The 22,928-nt window shown below is 32.6% G+C and overlaps 1 protein-coding gene across 2 annotated transcripts in view; it reads left to right on the forward strand.

The window, feature by feature from the left end:
* Window positions 1–2,874: 2,874 nt before the first annotated feature.
* The window catches only part of LOC106057142 (mitogen-activated protein kinase kinase kinase 4-like), a 32,868-nt gene continuing 12,814 nt past the window's right edge, over window positions 2,875–22,928 (forward strand). For both annotated transcript variants that reach the window (XM_056032931.1, XM_056032932.1), the window contains exons 1-15: window positions 2,875–3,019; window positions 8,041–9,898; window positions 11,166–11,441; window positions 12,049–12,207; window positions 13,058–13,215; window positions 15,127–15,315; window positions 16,292–16,391; window positions 17,200–17,283; window positions 17,592–17,903; window positions 19,246–19,395; window positions 20,069–20,218; window positions 21,157–21,290; window positions 21,481–21,562; window positions 21,743–21,815; window positions 22,081–22,281. In XM_056032931.1, coding sequence (XP_055888906.1) covers window positions 2,916–3,019; window positions 8,041–9,898; window positions 11,166–11,441; window positions 12,049–12,207; window positions 13,058–13,215; window positions 15,127–15,315; window positions 16,292–16,391; window positions 17,200–17,283; window positions 17,592–17,903; window positions 19,246–19,395; window positions 20,069–20,218; window positions 21,157–21,290; window positions 21,481–21,562; window positions 21,743–21,815; window positions 22,081–22,281 — 4,030 coding nt within the window. In that variant the 5' untranslated portion in view covers window positions 2,875–2,915. The remainder of the gene's footprint in view (window positions 3,020–8,040; window positions 9,899–11,165; window positions 11,442–12,048; window positions 12,208–13,057; window positions 13,216–15,126; window positions 15,316–16,291; window positions 16,392–17,199; window positions 17,284–17,591; window positions 17,904–19,245; window positions 19,396–20,068; window positions 20,219–21,156; window positions 21,291–21,480; window positions 21,563–21,742; window positions 21,816–22,080; window positions 22,282–22,928) is intronic.

Consider the following 22,928-nt stretch of genomic DNA (forward strand, 5'->3'; position numbering starts at 1 on the left):
CTAATGCCCAGGCATTCATCTCATTTCCATGAGATGATCCATAGTCGCTTCGCGACTGAAGAAGGCCGGAGAGAGATAGAGAGAAATGTAATAATGTTCACAACTATAACTCGTATTATATGCTTGACAATTACTGATGTTGTCAGGTCAAGAAAAATAGCTTTTCTGAGTTCAAATAACAATGAAAATTGGGTAGAATTTGGCAGAATTTAGGTCATTGGTTAATATGCATGACTAAATGCATGACGCTTAGCACGTAATTATCTTCTTTTAAGTAATGTCTGTATTATATAAGATAAGATTTGTTAGAGAGAATTTAATCTCTTACACGGGCTAGACTAAGCTGCTGAGTTGAAATACTAGACACTGATAATCAAACTGTTTCATTTTTACTAATCTATTTCAGGGTGGTGATTTAGTCACTAAAATCTCCAAAAACAAAATCATTTATTCTGTTAAAATGAGTCGTACAATGATTATTAATATTTAAATATAAAATAATTTCAATAGTGAAATATGCCATTACTGCTTAGGGTAGAGCATTAAAAACAATTGGAATAAAATTGTATTGCCTTATGATTTTTTTTTTATTCTGCTGTTCAATTACATGAAATGAATAGTTCGAAGACAAAATCCACTTAATCAAACTTAATTATTTTGACTGATTAAGTAGCAAAATAGTTGTATTGATTTAAAGAAAAAAAAGAAGCTTGATTACTTTTTCTCAGCATAAGTAGTATAATAAAGGGCAGAGACAACCATATACAAAAATTGTAAGCACAGGTGTGATAACATGAAAATTTCTTTTGACACTGTTTAAAAATATCGAGTTTATTTGATCACATTGAGACAGACAAAAGAGAACTTTGAAATAGGGTTAAATATTTTTTTTAAAATAGAAAGGATCATAGGAATAGCTACGTAAACAAGCAGCGAACATCTAGCGAAAATGAATGCTTGCTACTTGTTTCTTCAGATTTGGGCTAAGGTTAAAACAAGTGTCATAAGCCAGAGACAGTATCCACGGGTGACAAGGCCATCTCATAAATATACAGGGAAGAAAACTAGTAAGAGTAATTTTTATTGGACCCACTTCTTCTAGCAACTTTTTTGTTGCTGAGCTGCATAAAGCTCTTTTGCAGCCTGTCCCAAGGAAAATAGATTAAATTTTTTTTTTTAAGCTGTTCAACTTAACTAAGTTAAAAGTTGTTACTTTTTTTTTATTTTGTTATACAAGCTGCTTACATTTTAAATAAAATGTTATTTTAAAAGAGAAATAGTGCATTTTGTATGTACAAAATTAAATATAATTTTAAACATTTCATAAGCAGTGTTTCATATAAATTATAATAGTCTGACGTAGAGTGCAGTATATAACATACAATGTTTATATAATAATAATAATAATTTAATTTATAGAGCTCAAGGTGCTGTGATAACATTACAAACATAAACATGAGAACTAAAATGACAAAGTAGCCTATCTACAAAAGTTTTAAACAGGTGTATAAATTATCCCTTGAGAAACACCTTTAGCTAAAATCACTAAATTTAGAAAGCCTTCAGGATAGAAGAATCAAAAGTAAAGTAGCAATTATGCATAAAACACTGAACCATAATCTTCAAATACAAAAACAAAATCTAATAAAATACTCAGAAAGACACAAAGATAGAGGCACATTCCTCGTCCCATATGCTAGCTAGGACAAATTTGTACAAATGCTCTTTCTTCCCTAGTGCTATAAGAACATGGAGTGGGTTGCCTGAGCTAGCCAAGAAAACCAGTGACTTAGCAGAATGTAGGTCATTGGTTAATATGCATGACTAAATCATGGACGTAATCATCTTTTTTGAAGTAACGTCTCTAGCCTATTATATAATATAAGATAAGATAAGAGGCCTGAATGAGAGAGTGGGCCTTTACAAAATTAAGTTATATAGCCATCAGTTCATTATCAAAACGTTTGAATATTAAAATTTTAGTTTAAAAAAGAACATTAATAAATCTCTGTACTGTATTGGACCATATGTCGTCAGTCGGACTAACAATACAATACTATCGTCAACACTTTCGCTACGTAGGGCTACATGGCTCTTCTTTTTATAGGCCTGTTGGCGGAGATAGGGTTGTGGTTGTCGATCATTTGTAGTTCATAGCTTCTGATATTCATGCTTGAAATATATTGAAACCTGCCTGTTAATGCAATTTATCTATCTGCCTATAGGGAAAACTTCAGAGGCCGATTTTAAGTTTGGTGTTTCTTTTGTTTATTTGTTTGACCAGTACATCAAAAGTTAAAATCATTTGCTGGACATAAACGACATTTTTTTTCCCTGACAATTTATCTTTTTTTTTTTTTTATGAACAGTGGTGTCCATAAAGTCCAATATAGCCTATTAATTAAAACTGTTAATTTGAAACCTGATAATCATGCAAGATCTTTGGTAGACTCTACATTCTTGATTCTTTTCACAAATGTCGCTTCGTTTGAGAAATATTTTTATTATAGGCCTACTTATGTCTTGTTTTATCTAAATCTTATCTTATATAATATATATATTATACAGACGTTACTTCAAAAAAAGAAGTTAGCCTACGTCCTATATCCTATATTATACGCATTTCATGTGTCGACTAGTCATGCATGTTAATCAATTACTTAAACTCATATAAAATACAAACGTTCATACCAGTTAATCATATGTCAACCTATTTTTTAAATAAATTAACTTATCTATTATTAATTTTTTTTAATGTGTAAAAGGTAAAGATCCCCCGGGAGGGGGGGGGGGGGGCTAAAATCACTGGTCTACATAAACAAATGTATAGAAACTCTTTTTTTAAAAAAGATATTATATTCGGACCTTTGGAAATATTCTGATTTTCAATAATAGAGAAAAATAGGTTTTGTAAAATGGCCTCTAATCCTGAAAATATACAAAATGCTAATAGTCAACAAAACATTGTACAGTCAACTAATTCTCCAAGCGAATATTACGATCCACTCTTAGACGAGCTGTACGTAGATCTAGAAGATCTTTTATTTGTGTGTGTGTAAACTACTAGATCTAGTCTTTACTTTACTGAGACGACCAAGACTCAAGACCGAAGTTCTGAAGTTGTGCAAAACAAAACTCAAAATTGTACTGTAGTGTAGATCTCTAATCTAGATTTAGTCTCTAACTCAAGTTACTATGAATACATTTTAAATTTAAGCTAAAATATAGCTAGATCTTTGTCTGCGATATTATCTATAATCTATAGATCTATCTCATATCTATTCTAAAATAATAAAATTTATTAAAGTTAAATAAAAGACAAAGATAATTGACCAAATTACATTCAGAAACAAAAGTCAGTTTATATGCAGATGATTACATAATATATAGATCTAGATCTGTAACAATAAAAATAACATAAAATACAGAAATTTTACAAAAGAGAATAAAAATGAATACAGAAATGGGAATCAAATTGGAGCATGTCTTTTCAGCCAGAAAAATGTGACAGCTATTAAGCCAATTAAGGGTAACAAAAAAAAAAGAAAATAAATACCACTCTAAAATACCTTCATAGTGTTTTAATAAAGGAAAAACTATCAAGGATTCCTCATATTAATGAAATTTAAAAAAAAAATCAAACAATGAGTTAATTTTTTAAAAGAAATTTCTATAAATCAATTAATAACATTATAAAACTAAAATGTTATTTAACTTCATTTAATCTTTAAATAGAAAAACAAAACCTAATAAAATAATAAAAAAAAATATATAGGCACATTCCTTGTTCCATATCCCTCTTCCCTAGTGCTATTACTAGTATTACAGCTTGGAAAACCAATGACTTGGCAGAGTTTAAGTTATTGATAAGATAATATTAAGAAGATCTCTACTAGATCTAGTTCTAGAATTCTAGATTGAAATCTACATGTATCTAGATTCTAGACTAGAATTTCAATTTGGATCATACAATGATTGAACAATGATTATTAATTTATAACATACTTTACATGTACTGTAACATACTTCTAGATCTAGAATGTAGATTAATCTGAATTGTGCCAATGCGCAAAGAATCCAAAACTAAACTAAACTATTAATTATCTAGATTTTAGAATTATCTAGATGCTATAAAATGTAATAATTTATTAAATATAATATAATATAGAGCTAAGATCTAGATTTAGAATAAAGATCTATTAGATATATTATAGTATTATTAGTTAATGTAAATCTAGATATTATATCTAAACTCTTTTATAGATTGACTAGACTCTTAATTTCCAATCAACAACAATTGTAATTTAAGTTAACTCATGGGTATGTTAAGGAACCCTAACCCTAGGCCTACTTAATTACATAAATGACCTAGATTTAGAGCTAGATCTATATATACCTAATTAGACTAATTGCAAAGCTAAAGTTAGACTAGCTCTAGATTAGTCTAGAGCAGTTAGGTCTAATTAGTCTAAATTCCCTTGACTTATGACTGGCTTATCATGATTATTATGCTGCTTAGATTAGTCTAATTACCAAGTAGACAATAGGACTTTTGTGAAGCTAATATTAACTCACTCTGTCTGGTAAAAAGTTTGTACACGTTATTTCTCCTACATCCAATCTCGGATCAAGCTGAAATTTTGCACAATTATTTCTTTTACCTGACAACACAAGAATCATTTTAAAAAATTAACCATTTTGTTAATTAATCATAACTATTGGTAATTAATTATTCATCTTGAATAATGGAAAGAAATTGTACTTGACTGAGGTGGTGGCATAAGCTTCAATTATTCCCCTTTATAGGTTGCTGTTCTAAAATAAGCTTGAAACAAACAATAGATAACTATACAATCTTCTATATTTCATAAGCACATACTAGCAGAGTGGTTAGTATGTCAGTTTGAGTTTGAATTCAGGTCATTCCACATAAAAAAAAAAAATAGTCTTTTAAAAAGCGATAATGAAAAAATTCACCCAGATGTCCCTTTCATTTTCTCAACTGGTTCAGATAAGTGATAGGAACATAGCGTACTGAGAGAACAAATTAAGAGTCCCTCAACTTTCCTGTACTGGTATTGTCTTTTAAAAGAATATTTGTTTTTTTAGCTCCATTAATAGTCACTTCTTCTGCAATATGATTGTTCTGTCTGTTAGTACTAATAAGTACTTAATATTGTGTAACACTGTTAGTACTAATGAGTACTTAATATTGTGTAACACTGTGAGTACTAATGAGTACTTAATATTGTGTAACACTGTTAGTACTAATGAGTACTTAATATTGTGTAACACTGTGAGTACTAATGAGTACTTAATATTGTGTAACACTGTGAGTACTAATGAGTACTTAATATTGTGTAACACTGTGAGTACTAATGAGTACTTAATATTGTGTAACACTGTGAGTACTAATGAGTACTTAATATTGTGTAACACTGTTAGTTCTAATGAGTACTTAATATTGTGTAACACTGTGAGTTCTAATGAGTACTTAATATTGTGTAACACTAATATTGTGTAACACTGTTAGTTCTAATGAGTACTTAATATTGTGTAACACTGTGAGTACTAATGAGTACTTAATATTGTGTAACACTGTGAGTACTAATGAGTACTTAATATTGTGTAACACTGTTAGTTCTAATGAGTACTTAATATTGTGTAACACTGTGAGTTCTAATGAGTACTTAATATTGTGTAACACTGTGAGTTCTAATGAGTACTTAATATTGTGTAACACTGTTAGTACTAATGAGTACTTAACATTGTGTAACACTGTTAGTTCTAATGAGTACTTAACATTGTGTAACACTGTTAGTTCTAATGAGTACTTAATATTGTGTAACACTGTGAGTACTAATGAGTACTTAATATTGTGTAACACTGTTAGTTCTAATGAGTACTTAATATTGTGTAACACTGTGAGTACTAATGAGTACTTAATATTGTGTAACACTGTGAGTACTAATGAGTACTTAATATTGTGTAACACTGTGAGTACTAATGAGTACTTAATATTGTGTAACACTGTTAGTACTAATGAGTACTTAATATTGTTTAACACTGTGAGTACTAATGAGTACTTAATATTGTGTAACACTGTGAGTACTAATGAGTACTTAATATTGTGTAACACTGTTAGTTCTAATGAGTACTTAATATTGTGTAACACTGTGAGTACTAATGAGTGCTTAATATTGTGTAACACTGTGAGTACTAATGAGTGCTTAATATTGTGTAACACTGTGAGTACTAATGAGTACTTAATATTATGTAACACTGTTAGTTCTAATGAGTACTTAATATTGTGTAACACTGTGAGTACTAATGAGTACTTAATATTGTGTAACACTGTTAGTTCTAATGAGTACTTAATATTGTGTAACACTGTTAGTTCTAATGAGTACTTAATATTGTGTAACACTGTTAGTTCTAATGAGTACTTAATATTGTGTAACACTGTGAGTTCTAATGAGTACTAAATATTGTGTAACACTGTGAGTACTAATGAGTACTTAATATTGTGTAACACTGTGAGTACTAATGAGTACTTAATATTGTGTAACACTGTTAGTTCTAATGAGTACTTAATATTGTGTAACACTGTGAGTACTAATGAGTACTTAATATTGTGTAACACTGTGAGTACTAATGAGTACTTAATATTGTGTAACACTGTTAGTTCTAATGAGTACTTAATATTGTGTAACACTGTGAGTTCTAATGAGTACTTAACATTGTGTAACACTGTGAGTTCTAATGAGTACTTAATATTGTGTAACACTGTGAGTACTAATGAGTACTTAACATTGTGTAACACTGTTAGTTCTAATGAGTACTTAATATTGTGTAACACTGTGAGTACTAATGAGTACTTAATATTGTGTAACACTGTTAGTTCTAATGAGTACTTAATATTGTGTAACACTGTGAGTACTAATGAGTACTTAATATTGTGTAACACTGTGAGTACTAATGAGTACTTAATATTGTATAACACTGTGAGTACTAATGAGTACTTAATATTGTGTAACACTGTTAGTACTAATGAGTACTTAATATTGTTTAACACTGTGAGTACTAATGAGTACTTAATATTGTGTAACACTGTTAGTACTAATGAGTACTTAATATTGTGTAACACTGTGAGTACTAATGAGTACTTAATATTGTGTAACACTGTGAGTACTAATGAGTACTTAATATTGTGTATTACTGTTAGTTCTAATGAGTACTTAATATTGTGTAACACTGTTAGTTCTAATGAGTACTTAATATTGTGTAACACTGTTAGTTCTAATGAGTACTTAATATTGTGTAACACTGTGAGTACTAATGAGTGCTTAATATTGTGTAGCACTGTGAGTACTAATGAGAACTTAATATTGTGTAGCACTGTTAGTTCTAATGAGTACTTAATATTGTGTAACACTGTGAGTACTAATGAGTACTTAATATTGTGTAACACTGTGAGTACTAATGAGTACTTAATATTGTGTATTACTGTTAGTTCTAATGAGTACTTAATATTGTGTAACACTGTTAGTTCTAATGAGTACTTAATATTGTGTAACACTGTTAGTTCTAATGAGTACTTAATATTGTGTAACACTGTGAGTACTAATGAGTGCTTAATATTGTGTAACACTGTGAGTACTAATGAGTACTTAATATTGTGTAACACTGTTAGTTCTAATGAGTACTTAATATTGTGTAACACTGTGAGTACTAATGAGTACTTAATATTGTGTAACACTGTGAGTACTAATGAGTACTTAATATTGTGCAACACTGTTAGTTCTAATGAGTACTTAACATTGTGTAACACTGTGACTACTAATGAGTACTTAACATTGTGATTGATTGATAGTTTTATTTTTTTAGAGGGTATCACATTTTAAAACATTGTTTAATACAAAAACTTGAAAAATAAAGTACTATTAAATATAGTGATAATGAAACTTTAGCATCTGAATGATTTCAGTAGGTGCAAACTTTTTGGCTATGTTTGAAGCATTCTATTTTATTTTTTTTCAGAGATGAACAGTTTACTGGAGATTTTTCAGGTCAGTACAATGTTGGAAGTGATACTGATGATGACTCTATGAGTTATACAGAGGAAAGTGGACATGCTCTCGGCCAAAAATACTCAGTCACACCGCCTTCTTTACCAAGGAGCCGAATACGTGAAAAAGAACGTAACGGTGCTAAAAGTCGCAACTCTGATAAGTCGTACAAAGAGTTTCTTATTAGTAAACGTCAGCAGCAGCAGCCAAAGTCAATGAATGTGATAAAAAATGAGTACCTATCAGACCCTGCGCTCTGCAGCCTCACAGAGTTTGACTCAGATGATAATCTGGACATGGATTCCATTAAAGAAAAAAGAGAAAAAAAGAAAAGAGAAAGCAAAGTGACAAAGAAAACATTATCTATGATTCGCTTCAATGATCGACAAGAAAAACGGTTATCCGAAGATTTTAGTCTGCTAACTGTGAGTGATCCCTTGGAGCAAACTCCTATGACAGTAAAACTTAACGGTTCTGGTCGGTTTGAGCACTTCCGAAAAAAACCTGTTCCCATAAGCACAGGTAGTGTCGCACGGCAGCAAATCACAGAAGCTCCAGTTTGCCAGAAAGACAGAGAAGAGTTCTACATAAATTTTTCATTACTGATTAGTCTAGGAACTGAGGCTAAAAAAGACAAAGAGAAAAAAATGTCTTCTGCCAAAAGGCAAATCAGTGTAGAACTGTACCAGTGGCAGGCAGCAATGTCTGAACAGCTTTGGATTGAGCTGCAGGCATACATCAATGGCAAAATATCTCCAGAGGAGCAATCAGATATTTTAAAAAAAGAAAGACAGCAGCATGAGCATGTGATAGACGAAATCAACAAATTTTGTTTCACAGACACCTTGACGGAAGAAAGTCCTGACAGTGCATTCAGTAAAGACTCCAGTATGAGCAACGGTTTCTTCAACAATAGCCCAAAGGACAAGTCATACAGAGAGAAGGTCTCCAGAAGCGTCTCTGCTTCTTTCTATGAGGTGAACTTGACCAACGATGTGGTGTGCCTTCAGGTTAAGGCCCTGACTCAGGTACAAAAGCTGCTGGACAGACTAGACCACTATGAAAGCTGTTTCAATGCTACCAAAGCCTGTGAGAAAGAAAACAAGAAATACATGGATCCGGAATTCCAACGACGAGTGAAGTGCTTGAACCTGTGGCTAAACATCACTTGTGACTTATGCCAAAAGCTTAAACTCTTTGGTAAAATTATTTGCGCACACACTCGAGGTATATCATGGCCACTTATAAACTTTGAATTCCCTAAACCTCAGCCATTGGAATTCCTGGCCAATCAGAGAGCCAGTTTGCCAAATGTGTTAGAAACAGAGCCAACAGACTGCTCTGACGTTGATGAGGCTGATGACAGTTACGGCAGTAAAACAGGTGACAAAGAAACCACAGGAGATGCTGCTGAAGCTCAGGGTCAATTATTCTTGAGCCCTAATCGTAAGCAGGTCAAGTTTCAGTTTGGAGATGAAAGCAATAGTGATCAGGGCTCCCCTTCTGGTAGCCCCCTAAACTACAGTCCTTCTAGTCCCTCGAACCCTCTGAACTGTAGTACACCTTTGCGTCAAGGTGACGCCTCTTCCTGTGGACAAACTGCTTCATATTCATCTGTGCTTGGGTCCTCACAGAGTAATTTAGAGGATAGTCAGGTTCACAATTCATCTCTATACAGACATTATGTTGAAAAGTGTTTAAGGAAAATGGGTTTGCAGAGACTCAATGTCAGGCTTCGGGATTTGTTTCACCGCAGTTTGCACAGAGCTAAAGAAGCTTTGCAAAGACCTAAAGATTCATCATATACTGATCTTGGTGCTGCTGAAAAAGTATGTAGATTTTGTATTTTATAAAATGCTGAAATTTTTAACTGTCCCAAATTTGCCGAAAATTAAAATCATCTTCTGTCCTTTGTGTTTTACATGGAACATAGGGCCTCAGTAAAAACACACTGCTCTACACTTCTCTTGCTAGTTTCTTAATGGCTTCCCATTCTTTCCTGTCCTCTCAATTCCATATATAGTACACTGTGTCACCTTTTGTTTTTCCCTTTCCACATTTTGTTTACAAACCCAAGGCCTGTTTAACTCTTGGATTGATCTAAAATCTGCACCTCTTATATTTTTCTGTCCTCCCTTCTCCCACAGTTTGGTGTTTTCTACTTTGCCTCTTTGTCTTTTCCAAGTAGAAAAATTAAATAACAATAAAAAAATTTTAATTAAAAAAATTTTCTAACAATATTTGTGCATGGATTTTGTCTTTTACCTGCAATGGTCTCTCAAGTTTTATTTCTTAAGTAATTTTTTAGATGCATAATGTAAAGTAGTACTTAAGGTAAGGCATTTTAAAGTTGTTGTTTTTTAAATGGGTATAAACTTTCATGCATTGGTGAGTTGTAAAATGATTAGCTGCCATACTGAGGAATTCAGTTTGAATCCCAGTATATTCTAGGATTTCTAACTCTTTCTCTACATAATTATTTTCCACGTTCCAATGGAATTATTTATTTTGCTCAAATGTATTTTACTACCCTGTTATGGTTAAGCTTTAATAACTGTTTAGTTTGTTATCAGAAAATGTTAAATTTGGTATAATATAGAATAAAAGATGAATGTTTTCTTCAGATAAAACGAATTGATGTTTATAAAACTTAGGCAAAAGCTTATTTTATAATGGAATTTAAAAGTAAAAACTTACACACGGTAAAAGCTTATTTTATAATGGAATTTAAAAGTAAAAACTTACGGACTGTCTCTTTAGAACTAGATTTAGATTTAGATCTAGGCAATGTTTTTTTTTTTTTTGGGCTATCCCCTAAGCTTAGTTAATTCAAATGGATACTTCATTTTTTTTGTAACATAAAATATGCTTGATCCTTACATCTACTTCATTGACTGCTTGAAACCTCTTAACTTATTGACTTTTAAATTAATTTTAAATTAATTATTTATTTGTACATAATTACTAAATGTATTTTTTGTTTTGTATTGCTGGTGTATTGTGCAACCTATATTTTATGGACATGTGGCTCTTAGGTACTACATATCCTTTGGTCTAGTTCTCTTATTGACTAGTGTTTCTATATCTATCCTGTAGATTGAAGACATGCCAGAGAAACAAGAAGAGTACTCTTCCATCAGTTCCTCTGGTCCATGTTCAACTGACACTTCTACACGCCCTGAGCTCATCAGAGGAAGTAGCTTGTCCGAGCATGGGGAATGGAGTTCCCAGTTCATAGAAATGGGGCTGCCTTCTTTTCGGCCCACTTACTTGTACATTGTTCGGATCCAGTTGGATGTTATCCATGAATGTCTAAAGTTGCGAAAAGATCAAAGACCCATAGGGGATCCATCTTTTCTGAGTATTCGACAGGTTTGTTTCACATCAGTATATTAATTATGTAAATTATGAGTGAGTCTGGTGTGAATGTACACTTTGGTTTCTTATAGTTATAATGTTTTTTGTTTGGTGTAATGCACAAATTGTAAGACAAATTTCCATACGGACAATAAAGATTATTATTATTATTATTATTATTATTAAAGAATTTTTTTGTCTTCTAATAATAATTGGACAAAAAAGTTATATTATCCAGGATCATTGTTTAGTTGTTCAAGTGCATTTATAGTGTTTGTTGCAGCTCTTTAAAACTGCATCTTCTTGATGGGTTCAAGGACTCTTTACTAGTATTCTTCTAATAGCTATTTAAGTATCTCCTTTTGTCTAATTATATATATAATATATAAATAGTGGCTTCATTTTTAATCAAACTATTACATTCTCATAGTAGTGAGAAAATAGAATTAATTGTCTACATTTGTTTTATTGTAAGCGGTTACATTTCTTTTTCCTTTTCCATTTTTATTTTTTTTTTTACTAAAAGATTTCTTTTTTTAGAAATAAAGTAATTCAATGCATTCATTAGAAGTTCCATAACATTCTTGTCTAGCTTGACAGTGGCTTTATTTCTTGTCTCCAGCTCATTCGTGAATGCAAAGAAGTGTTGAAAGGAGCCACTATGGTGAAACAGTATTACCATTACATGGTGGATGCTGTCATATGGGATGAGCAGGAGGCTGAAGCCAAGTTGGAGACAGATCTCTATGAGTTTGATGAGGACATGAAGAGTATACTAGATGTAAGGCAAAATGCTGATGTCTTGATTGTATCATAGTTATATAGTTTATGTGTTGTGAGACCTCTTTGACTGCCTATTTGTGTTTATGTTAACAAGCAAATTTAGCCTTATTCTAAATGATTTATAGATTAATTGAAAGAGCACCTTGGAATTGAATTAAAATTATGGAATGTGTTAAGTATAGGTTTTATGAACGCCTTACTGGTATCCCTTATATATTCATGTCAAATATTGCTGAAATATTCTTGACACTACAAACTTGCTTGACACATAAAGTTGTAAGATTAACATGTGTTTATTGATAAGCTAAGGAATAATAACTGCTCTATATTTGTTTGCTTGACAAATTACAAGTAGTAATGCTTTGGGAATATCTTCTCTTGTCATGCATGTTAATCAGTGACATAAACTCTGCTAAGTCATTGGTTTTCCTGGCTGATTCAGGCAACCCATTCCATTCTCTAATGGCACTTAAAGACACTTAATTTCTTTCAGATTGTTTTATAGTGCATAAGTTACAATTTATACTCCATGGAAGTTCAGAATTAATAATATAGATTAATACGGAATCACAATCACGTTTAGATTGATGAAGACAAAGTAGAAATAATTAGGTAAAAACTGTTTAGTTATACAAAAGTTCTTGTCTTGAGAAGAACTATTATGAAAATAAATGTATCTGGTCATGGTTCTTTCTGAATATATCTGCAAAATACACATTCCATCCAATATGTGTATTAAAATGTAAGTTATAAATAAAAATAATGTACATTATAACTTAAACAAAAAATTATTATAAAGAAACAACTCATGGGACTTTTCACATTATTTCTTGCTTGATATTTTTCAGGTTTATTTTAACTATTTACAAAATTGGATATACATGCTTCAAAGTTTGCCTCAGGCCTCGCTGGGAATGAAGAGTGCCCTAGAGGAGGAGTGGACATTTACTAAATCTATCTGTTCATTTATCATCGGAGGAGAGGCTACTGCAGCTAAAAGATTCAGGTAGTAGACCACACTGTTTTATCTTATAACACTCTCTTAAAATGTCTAAGCACTCAGTAAAAAAGTAGTTAAGTACCCCTTTCATACCATGCGGTCTATATGGCAGATAATGTAAAGGTCATCTGTTTCTGTGGCCCATGGTTAACCAGAATGTCATGGGGCCAGCACGACCAACCGCCTTTAATTTTCCCCAACAAATGTCAGGCTTTCATTGGAACTGTGTTGACTCAATGGCTCCCTAAAGATCTCGAAATAAAAAATTCCAGGATTTGAACCCAGTACCCTGCGGTTTGGAAGCCAAGCACTTCACCACTTAGCCACCACACCTTGTTTAAAAACAGACATGCTCTTAAGTAGATACATCAGATACTACTTTAATGTCATAGATTGTGATCTTTAGAAATGTTTTCTTTTTATATTGGAACTTGCCCACATCTTGATGGATTGCAAGTTTACATAAAAAACACAAAAATTCAAGGGTTTTTTTTTACAAAAAATTCTAGGTTACGTCAAGTTACTACAAGTGAAGTGTTATCTGTAATCTTCAATATATCAAATATCTTGGAACTATTTTAACTATATTGTTATACCTAAGTTTAACTTAACAGCTTATGTATTGGTGCTCAGACTACTGATTACCATCAGTGATTTTGTTTTACCATGGTTTAACTTTAAATGCAAAAAGGCAAGAATTTATAGAAATCTTCAAGGTCTTGAGTAAACCCTACCAGACTAAATGCATGATACGTAGGATGTAATCATCTTCTTTTTTGAAGTGACGTCTGTATTATAAAAGATAAGATAAGAAGACCTTAGTTCCTAAATCTAAATGTTCCCTGTGCCTGGGTTCATGAGGGTTATGCTCCACTTTTGTTTTTATTATCCCTCTAGCTCTAGATCTAATAAAGTTCAAGATTTTTCTTATCAATCAAGTTCTCGCTGTTTCTTTCAGCTAGAAGTAAAAACATTCTTTCTAATAAAACTCTTCAAGTCTAAATCAACCAAAGTATCAATCAGTTCTAGTTTGTTACAATCCTAGCACTTAATGTTAACATGCTTGCTTCTAAATTTTCTGTCTATATAAACACCTCGGAGCAGACTTTTGTTATTTTTAGATTCCGAATCATTTTTTCATCTACTAGGCAAGTACCAAAAATAGGTGCATAATGGCTATTTTGAAAATGGCTGAGAAATCAGTACAGCTGTCTGGTAGAGTGTGAGAGCTTGTATTGAATAATTTGTGAATAGATAATAATATTCAAAATTTGTAATGGATTTGTCATATTCTCTATGATTTCATTACTGATATTGATATTAGTGTTACATTTTAACATTGAGTTTCTTGTTTGTAGGAAGAACCCTGTAAATACAATTTTTAAAAATTATAGTCTTACTTTTGAATTATTTTCATTTCATTATTTATTCAAGGGTTTCCAAGGGTTAAAATTGCAAATTGCAAAATAATAAATAATAAAATTGCATCTGTAACAGCACTATTTTATGTTTTGGTTTGCTACAGTTCCCATGGTGGGAATCGTGGTCGAGAGGCCAAGTGCGCTTGAACTTGGCTTGGCTTGGCTACCTAGAAGGGGGCTCGAGGTTCGACACCCGACTCGGGCAGAGTTGTGTTTACTGAGTGCCTAAAGGCAGCACGGAAAACCAACTCCTAGATACCCCCTCCCCCCACTGGTCCACAAATGAGATTGGACCAAAAGCGCTCTGAGCATGCTATAAGCATGAAAGTAGCGCTATATATAAGCTATAATAATAATACTAAGCATAAGTGTGACCCTCTTATAAGTTTGAAAAATACTAGAAAAATTCTTATAAAGTTTTCTTTTAAAAGCATTTCTATTCTTAAAAGCTTAAAATTCTGTTCGTTTGATTAATTTCTATACAATGTTTTGACAGTTCCCTGGCCAGCAGCTTACTCAGCTCTATAGAAGACTTTGTGGACAAAGGCATTGATGACAATACAAGAAATCTGTTTGATGAAGGCTTTGACAATGAGGAAAATTCTGAAGAGAATGAGGATGAGTACAGTGATGAAAATGAGAACATTGAAAACAAAAGTAAATCTCAGAAGATGGCAAGGATGAAGTGAGTAGACAAGTTGAACATGGATGTAATGATTTGTAAACATGAACAACTTTTAAAAACTACTAAAAACATTATTAAGTGTAATTGTATGAATTAGTTTGAATCAGTCATGTAATTATATGTGGGATTAACCTGGACATAATAAATCTGTGCGATTAGAAATATTTTTACGAATTTGTTTTTGTTTAGCTTTTAGCTTTCTCAATGCGCTATGATCATATCACTTGTCTGGACCAGTTGGGAAATGGGAATGGAAAAGTGGGTATCTTGGTGAATGTTTACATGACTGTTTTTTTAAATGCAAAAAAAATTCATTCATGGCTCAAGAATCCCCAAGGGGACTAATTCATCTTATACCACCACATCTGTCAAGTACAATTTCTTTCCATTGTTCGAGATACCAAACAAAATAATTAATTACCAATAGTTATAGTTAATTAACAAAATGGTTTAATTTTTATTATGATTCTTGTTTTGTAAGGTAAAAGAAATAATTGTGCCAAATTTCAGCTTGATCTGAGATTGGGTTTGGGAGAAATAGCGTGTGAGTTGATATAAGCTTTGTTAAAAAATACATGACTGTGAAGAGAGAAGAAAAACTATTTGAATGGCTGGTAGGATGGAGATGTAGTAATGGAGGATTAGGGGGCAGGCACTGCTCTGCTATTGACATGAAAGTGTTGAATTAAAATGAGATTTGAAATTGATAGTGGAATAAAGCCAGGCTGTACAAGTTTTGTTCCATTTATTTTGTAAATAATTTATGACTTGATGATTAAAAAAAAAACTTTTTTTTTTTTTAAATTTGGTAGAGTTAGCTTTAATAGACTGGACATATTAACAATTAATTTCATAATCATTTCAGACAAACCCTCTCCTTAGCAGACCCCCCCCCCCCCCCCCTAATTTTTCCCTTGAAATTTATACCTAAACATTTAGCTTGTGGATTGAGTCTATTTGTTTATTTTAATTACAGGAGCAATGTTCAAGTTATTTTACGTAACTTTAAGAATCTTTTCAATGAAGCTAGAGAAAGATCATCAAAAGCCCTTGGATTTGCTAAACTTTTAAGAAAAGTCAGTAAATATTATAAATATTGTTCTCACATAGAAGAAATACACTTTGTATTATTTTTAAAAAATTATCAATTATGTAAGTTGTTTTTTTTTTATTTTATTGTATACTTTTAAACATTTTTACAATTTGAACCAGTGGCGTAGCTAGGGTGGGTGGGGGGGGGGTATAATTAGAAACTCCCACCGGGCCCCACTTGAGGGAGGGTACTTAAAGGAGTGTTCGAAATTTTTGTTTAAATGCAGGGGCACCTCAAAGAGGTCAGCTCCCCCCCCCCCCCCTCCGACCCCAAATGATGGTAACTTCCTAGCAACAGCACGGTTTCAACTTTAGTATAAGAATACTTTGTATCTATAACAGTTTCTGGCTGTGGCTGTAGAAGCTTACATCAAACTGTTGAATGGGTCTAGTCTTCTTGTATAGTTTTAGCTTTTTGTGTTTTTTTTTATTAGAGAGCATCTGAAAACCTTAGAACAGTTACACCAAATGTGCCTAGACATAAAGTAGCAGATTAAATAACAGTCTGGTCAATATTGATGTTGAATTTATAGATAGCTTGCACTACTGCTTTGTTAAGTGTGACCTCTACCATACAGTGGATGACCCTTTGCCCAAGTTTATCTTTTTCGCAAGTTCAAACTAGGGCAAGCAACAGATGCAAGCAACAATTCTTTCAAAGACCAACTCAGATCTCATCGCAGCTCTTTGTTGTAAAGATGGAAATACTTTGCAGCTAGTAAATTCTCAAAATACCTACACAACAGTACAGCGCCTAATTTTGCTTCCATATTTGTTTGTTTTTGTGTCTAGGATCTGGAAGTGGCTGCTGATTATGACATCTCTGTAACAACTAAAGAACTGTTCTCCAAGCTGAAAGAGACAAGACATGTACAGGTAAGATGTGTTTCAACATGAGCACCTTATGTCATTGTAAAACCAATGCTAGTATTTTACATCAAGAGCAGACTAGTTCAGATTGGCTCAAGTACCTTTCTCTTAAGTTGCTGTAATCTCAAAGTAATGAACAAACTGCTTGACTTGCCTCCCCTTTAACCAACAAATTTCATGATAAAACTGAACAAGATTTTTGAAAAAATTAAAAAATTGTAGGTTTTGTTAAGTGAATCAAAATGATTTAATTTATTTATCTTTGCTTTGTGAACTGTTTCTTAATCTGCTTGAGATTATGTTTATGTCCACAGTTGTGTGCTCCCATGAGTGCTGGCTACATGATGTTTATACCAGAAAAAATACTTAGCAACAATCAACTGGTCCTTCAGCTGCTGAATGTCACTTGTGGTAGAGAAGACAAACCAGAGAAATCTCAGACTCTCTCTAAGCAAGACACATCTGGTTCAAACCACTCCAGCTCGTCAGGGAAGGAAGACGGCTATTTGTTGATGATGAGGTGTGAGAATGGACAGGATCACCTGAAAGAGTGTCCAAAGTGGACAGGGTTTAAAATGATGGTTGAGCCCACTGCCGAAACAGCCATTGCTCTCTCTCATATAGAGGTGATTTTGAGCTTTTTTTTTATCTTTTAGGTCATTTAAACAGATCTTTGGGCGTTCAGCTTAAAAACATTGGTGATTATTATCTTTTATTTTTTTCTTTACCTAATTTAAATTAGCAAACATTATTTGTTTTTAACGTCTTAACTCTGTCTATTTATCGAATTCCTTAAAGGGAAACTCCGATGGTTTTGACAATTTTTGATATAATATGTATTTTGATTTACAGATAATGAATATATGATTCTTTTTTTTTCTTTGCAATAATAACTTAGTAATTGATGTTTTTCCGACGTAATTTTCCTGCGCATCCAAAACAGTCAGACTTTCACCGGGTTTCTATGTGACGTCACAAATGTGTTTTAATCTATTGACTTATTGTATAACAGGAGACCATACAGCAAAGTTTACATTCTCGTAAAAGAAATATATCATGGTCTATGCAGTTAGATCTAGGATCTTGTAAGCAAAGAAAAAATGCGTATTAAAATTAGATTTACATGCTTGACTAACCACGGCAGTCTGTATTTTCTCGCTAGACCACTCAACACACAACAAACACTATTGCTTGGTTGTCTTGTCATGACCGACTACACGTAGTCTCGACTAGCCTTACACTGACCAGTTTGTTCGAATCAGTCAGACACATGATCTGTTTAGGCCTACTTCTTGGGACAGAGAGAGGCTTAGATGAAAATGTTTTTGTCGAGTTGATTATCCTAATGCTTTTAGATCTATCTATACATATATATAACTGTATCATAGCTTTGGACTAGGCCGTCACTAAGCTTAACAGCCTAACAGCTACTGTAAGAATGAAGCGATACGATTGGTCAAATCTAGTTTCTCTTTCAGTATTGTTGATGGAAGTGACGTATGAACTAGCTTAAAACAAAATCTCAAAGAACCCCGTTTTTTTTTTAGATGTCAAGAATTTACTGGCTAATTTATTAAATATAAAGGTTTCTAAGCATTTAAATAAAAAATGGTAAAATGTTTACTATTACAACTTTTTACGCAGAATTTAAATATGTCAATAACTCAAATTTGAAAAACCATCGGAGTTTCCCTTTAAGTCAGAATGAAACAAATTGAAGGTGAAAATAAATTTTAAAATATCTAATTACAGAATATTAAAATCATAAAGTCTTTAGGCTTTTAAAAGCATGAAAAGCAATGATCACAACAAATAGTTTGTAAAAGAAAATATTTATATACAGATATCTTTTTATAGCTTTTCTTACAAAAATATTTTGGCCTTAAAAAAGAAAAACCAAATAATAAGCTATAGTACACTACTTTTTTTTAAAAACTAATTGCTGATGTTCATTTGTTGTCTGTTTAGGTGATGGGCTTGCTCTTTGTGGTGACCAAATCAAGTTCTCTGGCTGCTCAGAGGAAAAATTTTGAGAGCATCATGGGTAAAACTATTCAGTTGGTTAACGAACAGACATCTTGCCACCAGTCCATAGCAGAGTCATTTTCAGAGCTAAAGGTAGGGCTCTAGTCATAAATACTACCATAATGTTGGAGGATTTATTCCATGGCCATCTCCATAGTTATTATCAAGCAAAATACTATATCATCATTTTTGAATGGATAGGATATGGTGAAGAAACTAGGGTGAATTCACCCATCTCTTGCTGGTATGGGTATTGTGATGGGGGAATGTAGATGTAGTTGAACACTTTGATGTATAGAAAAGCTTTACATCATAAGTCTTCTAACTCACAATGCATCTGGAAAGCTAACTTGAATATTTTACTTTCAAAAGCATTTCTATATAATGTTACTATTTTCATTGATAACCTTTAACCTGGATATACAATATTTTGGTGGTCTTTAAATGCCTAGTGGAGGCTTCAGTCCTCTAAATGTTTGTGTAAAATAAAATATTTTGCTTTCTAATGGATTCAAAATTTCAATCTAATTTTTTTTTTTCCATGAACATTAAAGCATTGCCAAAACCTTTCCCTTCCCCACTAGTGACCACTTTGTTATTTGCTAAGGTTAAATGAGACATGCAATGGAAATGAACAAAAAAATATAATAGCATTAAAATATCCTAAATTTCTTTCATTCTGGATGAACTCCTAAAATGAGATGCCTTGGTAAGTCAGAAAAGTTTTCATTGTTAGATTTGACAGTTTTTTTTTTGTCTCCCCTAGACTAATGCTGTGGACTTGATGGTGAAGCTAGCTCAAAACATTCAGCAAGTGAATGAGAAGCTCAACTTTAATGAGGTCATCCAGCATGAGGAAAACATTCTCAAGCTGTACAGGGAGACAATGTTGAAAATTTATGACTTTGGCTTTGAGGTAAGTCTTGACTTGAGATGTTTCTTTAAACTTAGTTCAAAGGTGCAATGGTAAAGTTGGTGAAGTGGTAAAGTCATAAACTGTTTGTCTCCAATAGTATGTAAGACATTTGGATTATTCCTTGAAAGAGGAGATCTGTACTGAAATCCCTTGGGTCTCCCAGATCAAAAAGTTCACCACCTTCACCTCTAATACTAAACTCCCTTTTAAAACTCTTTTGTCTATTGGTCATAATTTTTTTTCGGCATTGATTTACATAGCAAATTCTGCGGAAGTCTTGTCTATGAGCATCACCAAGTCAGTTAGCTCTTTTTCTGTTACTGCCAGACCATCTATGTTGTCCTCAAAGTGCAAGTTATTAATTGTTCTTTCTCCAATGCTAATAGAACCTTCATAGCCCTTGAGATTGGATATTGATATTGAAAAGAGTTGGTGAAAGTAGGCAGCATTGTCTTACTCCAACTGTGGTTATAAACCAGTCCACATTGTTATTGTTGAAGTATCCTGCACTAATGGCCTGGAGGATATGGATTATTTTTATTATGTTTTTATTTCCATTGTGCTCCATGACAGACTCTGTTGAAAGCTTTCTTGAATTCGATAAAGACATGACTTTTATTATGTTTTTATTTATATTGTTACACAGAGTGCTCCATGACAGACTCTGTAAAAAGATGTAAGCCCCGATACTTTAAGAAAAAATAAAATTCCTCTTTCAGACCTTGTGGTCTATAGGGCAGATGATGTATAGGTCATCGGTTTCTATGGCCTATGGTTAATGAGGGTTTCATGTGGCCAGCACAACGACCCTTGATGCTTTACTCTAATGATATTTGGACCAATAAGAAGACTTGCCAGAAGGAAGGAATTTCCGTGAGACATTCATGTAGTTTTGGTCTCCTCTTTAAACCATCTTTCATTTTGTTTTGTTCCTGTAGTATCAGAGAGAACTCATGCGCCTTATTTCTCGGGATCATCGAGAGAAAATGTGCCATATGAGTGTGAACTTTGTCCAGGACTGGATGGCTTTTGTTATTAAAAGATGCGAGAGAGGGCGTGGCACTCGGCCCAGGTAAGAATAGATTTATTTTATTTCTGTGTAAACTTTGTCGATTTATTAATTAGTATAGAGAACACAGAAAAAGAAGAAATTGATTATTCAATAGTTCTGTTTTATAATTATTTTCACCGTAATGTTTTTTATTAAAGTCATCAAATGTCAAGTTGATTGAAAACTTCAAATACATGTTTTACTCTTTCAGGTGGGCCACTCAAGGTCTTGAGTTTATAGCCTTAGCTTGTGAACCAAAGAACATTGTTTATCTTACTGATCAAGAATTCCAGGTATGTCTCTCAAAATTATCATTAATTTTTTTTTTATTAAAAGTTTTAGGGGTGTTATTTTTGCTTAGTAAATATTACTTTAGCCAATTTAAATGTTTTAAGTGACCCAATGATTGGCAATATTTGAATCCAAAAGTTGATTTTCTTGTTAATCGCTCCTTTATTTTTTTTATTTTCCAGAACTTCCAGCATAATATCCATAACTCTTTGTCACATATCATTGGCTCTTCAGAGAATAGAAGTGTCGGCCATGGTACAGTAGTCATTTTATGAATTACTGATTTCAATTTAGTTTGCTCTTTCTATTTCAAAGCAACTGTGTGTCTGATAAAACAAGCTAATTATGACAAGGTTATTGCTGGCATAATACCAAAGTTGTGAACGTTCTCTCATAATATTTTGTTATTTTAAGTTGAAACTAATCTTGTGTTTGCAACTTATGTGTTTATTTACCATAGCTAGTACTTCAGTTTAAATATAAAGAAAGCTCTCTACCTTGAATATTTGAATGTTTGCAGGGCTTTCATTAAGTCGGAGCAATCTAGATCTTTCCAGAACCAACCAACCTTCCATGCAGCGCCTCACTTCCTGTCCTGAACCTGCCCGCTTCATCCGCTCAGTGTCTGCCAGGTCAGTGCAGAGTGAGCCATCCAGTGGTCAACTGTCTAGTACAAGTAACACACCTTTACCAGGGTCCACTCCCTTTTTTGGAGACAGCAGTAAGTTGAAGTTGTTTTTTTGTTTGTTTTTTTTTTAGATCTTGATCAATGAATTTTCCAGCAAGTAACATTTTTTCTATACATTAATTAATTTTTTTTTCAACTTAAAATTTAGTCATTATTTGCAAACATTTTTTTTTGTATAAATAATCATAAATGTCTGCTAAAAACTTCTCAACACAGATACTCAGCCTAGCATTGACATTGTTACACTATAACTTCATAAATTCTAAGTGTTTTGTTACTAATGTATGGTGTCCCTTGAGTAAATGTTTGCCCTTGCTGGCTTGAAGCTAACACTTGTTGGAGGCAAGTTTCACTCCAGAGTATGTTGTTGTATTGCACAGCATTTGTAACCTTGGATGCCATGTTTCTTTGTCTGAACAAATATCTTTCATTCTTCCAGTATTATATAGTGAAGTACTTTTATACACCTTTTCAATTAATTTTTCAAAAAAAAATTTTTGGGTTTAATCTTAATTCCACAAAACATGTAAAATACATTCATAAATTAACAAGAAAAGAAAAAAAAAGCTTCTTGAAATAGAAAGTTATTATTTTTTGAGGTGTTGGCTTCCTGTGTGACCCATCTCTCGTTGTATAAAGGCAGTGCGACCCAAACAAATATTTCCTATTAATTTAATTTC

Source organism: Biomphalaria glabrata, chromosome 6 (assembly GCF_947242115.1).
Source record: "Biomphalaria glabrata chromosome 6, xgBioGlab47.1, whole genome shotgun sequence".
NCBI lineage: Eukaryota > Metazoa > Mollusca > Gastropoda > Planorbidae > Biomphalaria > Biomphalaria glabrata.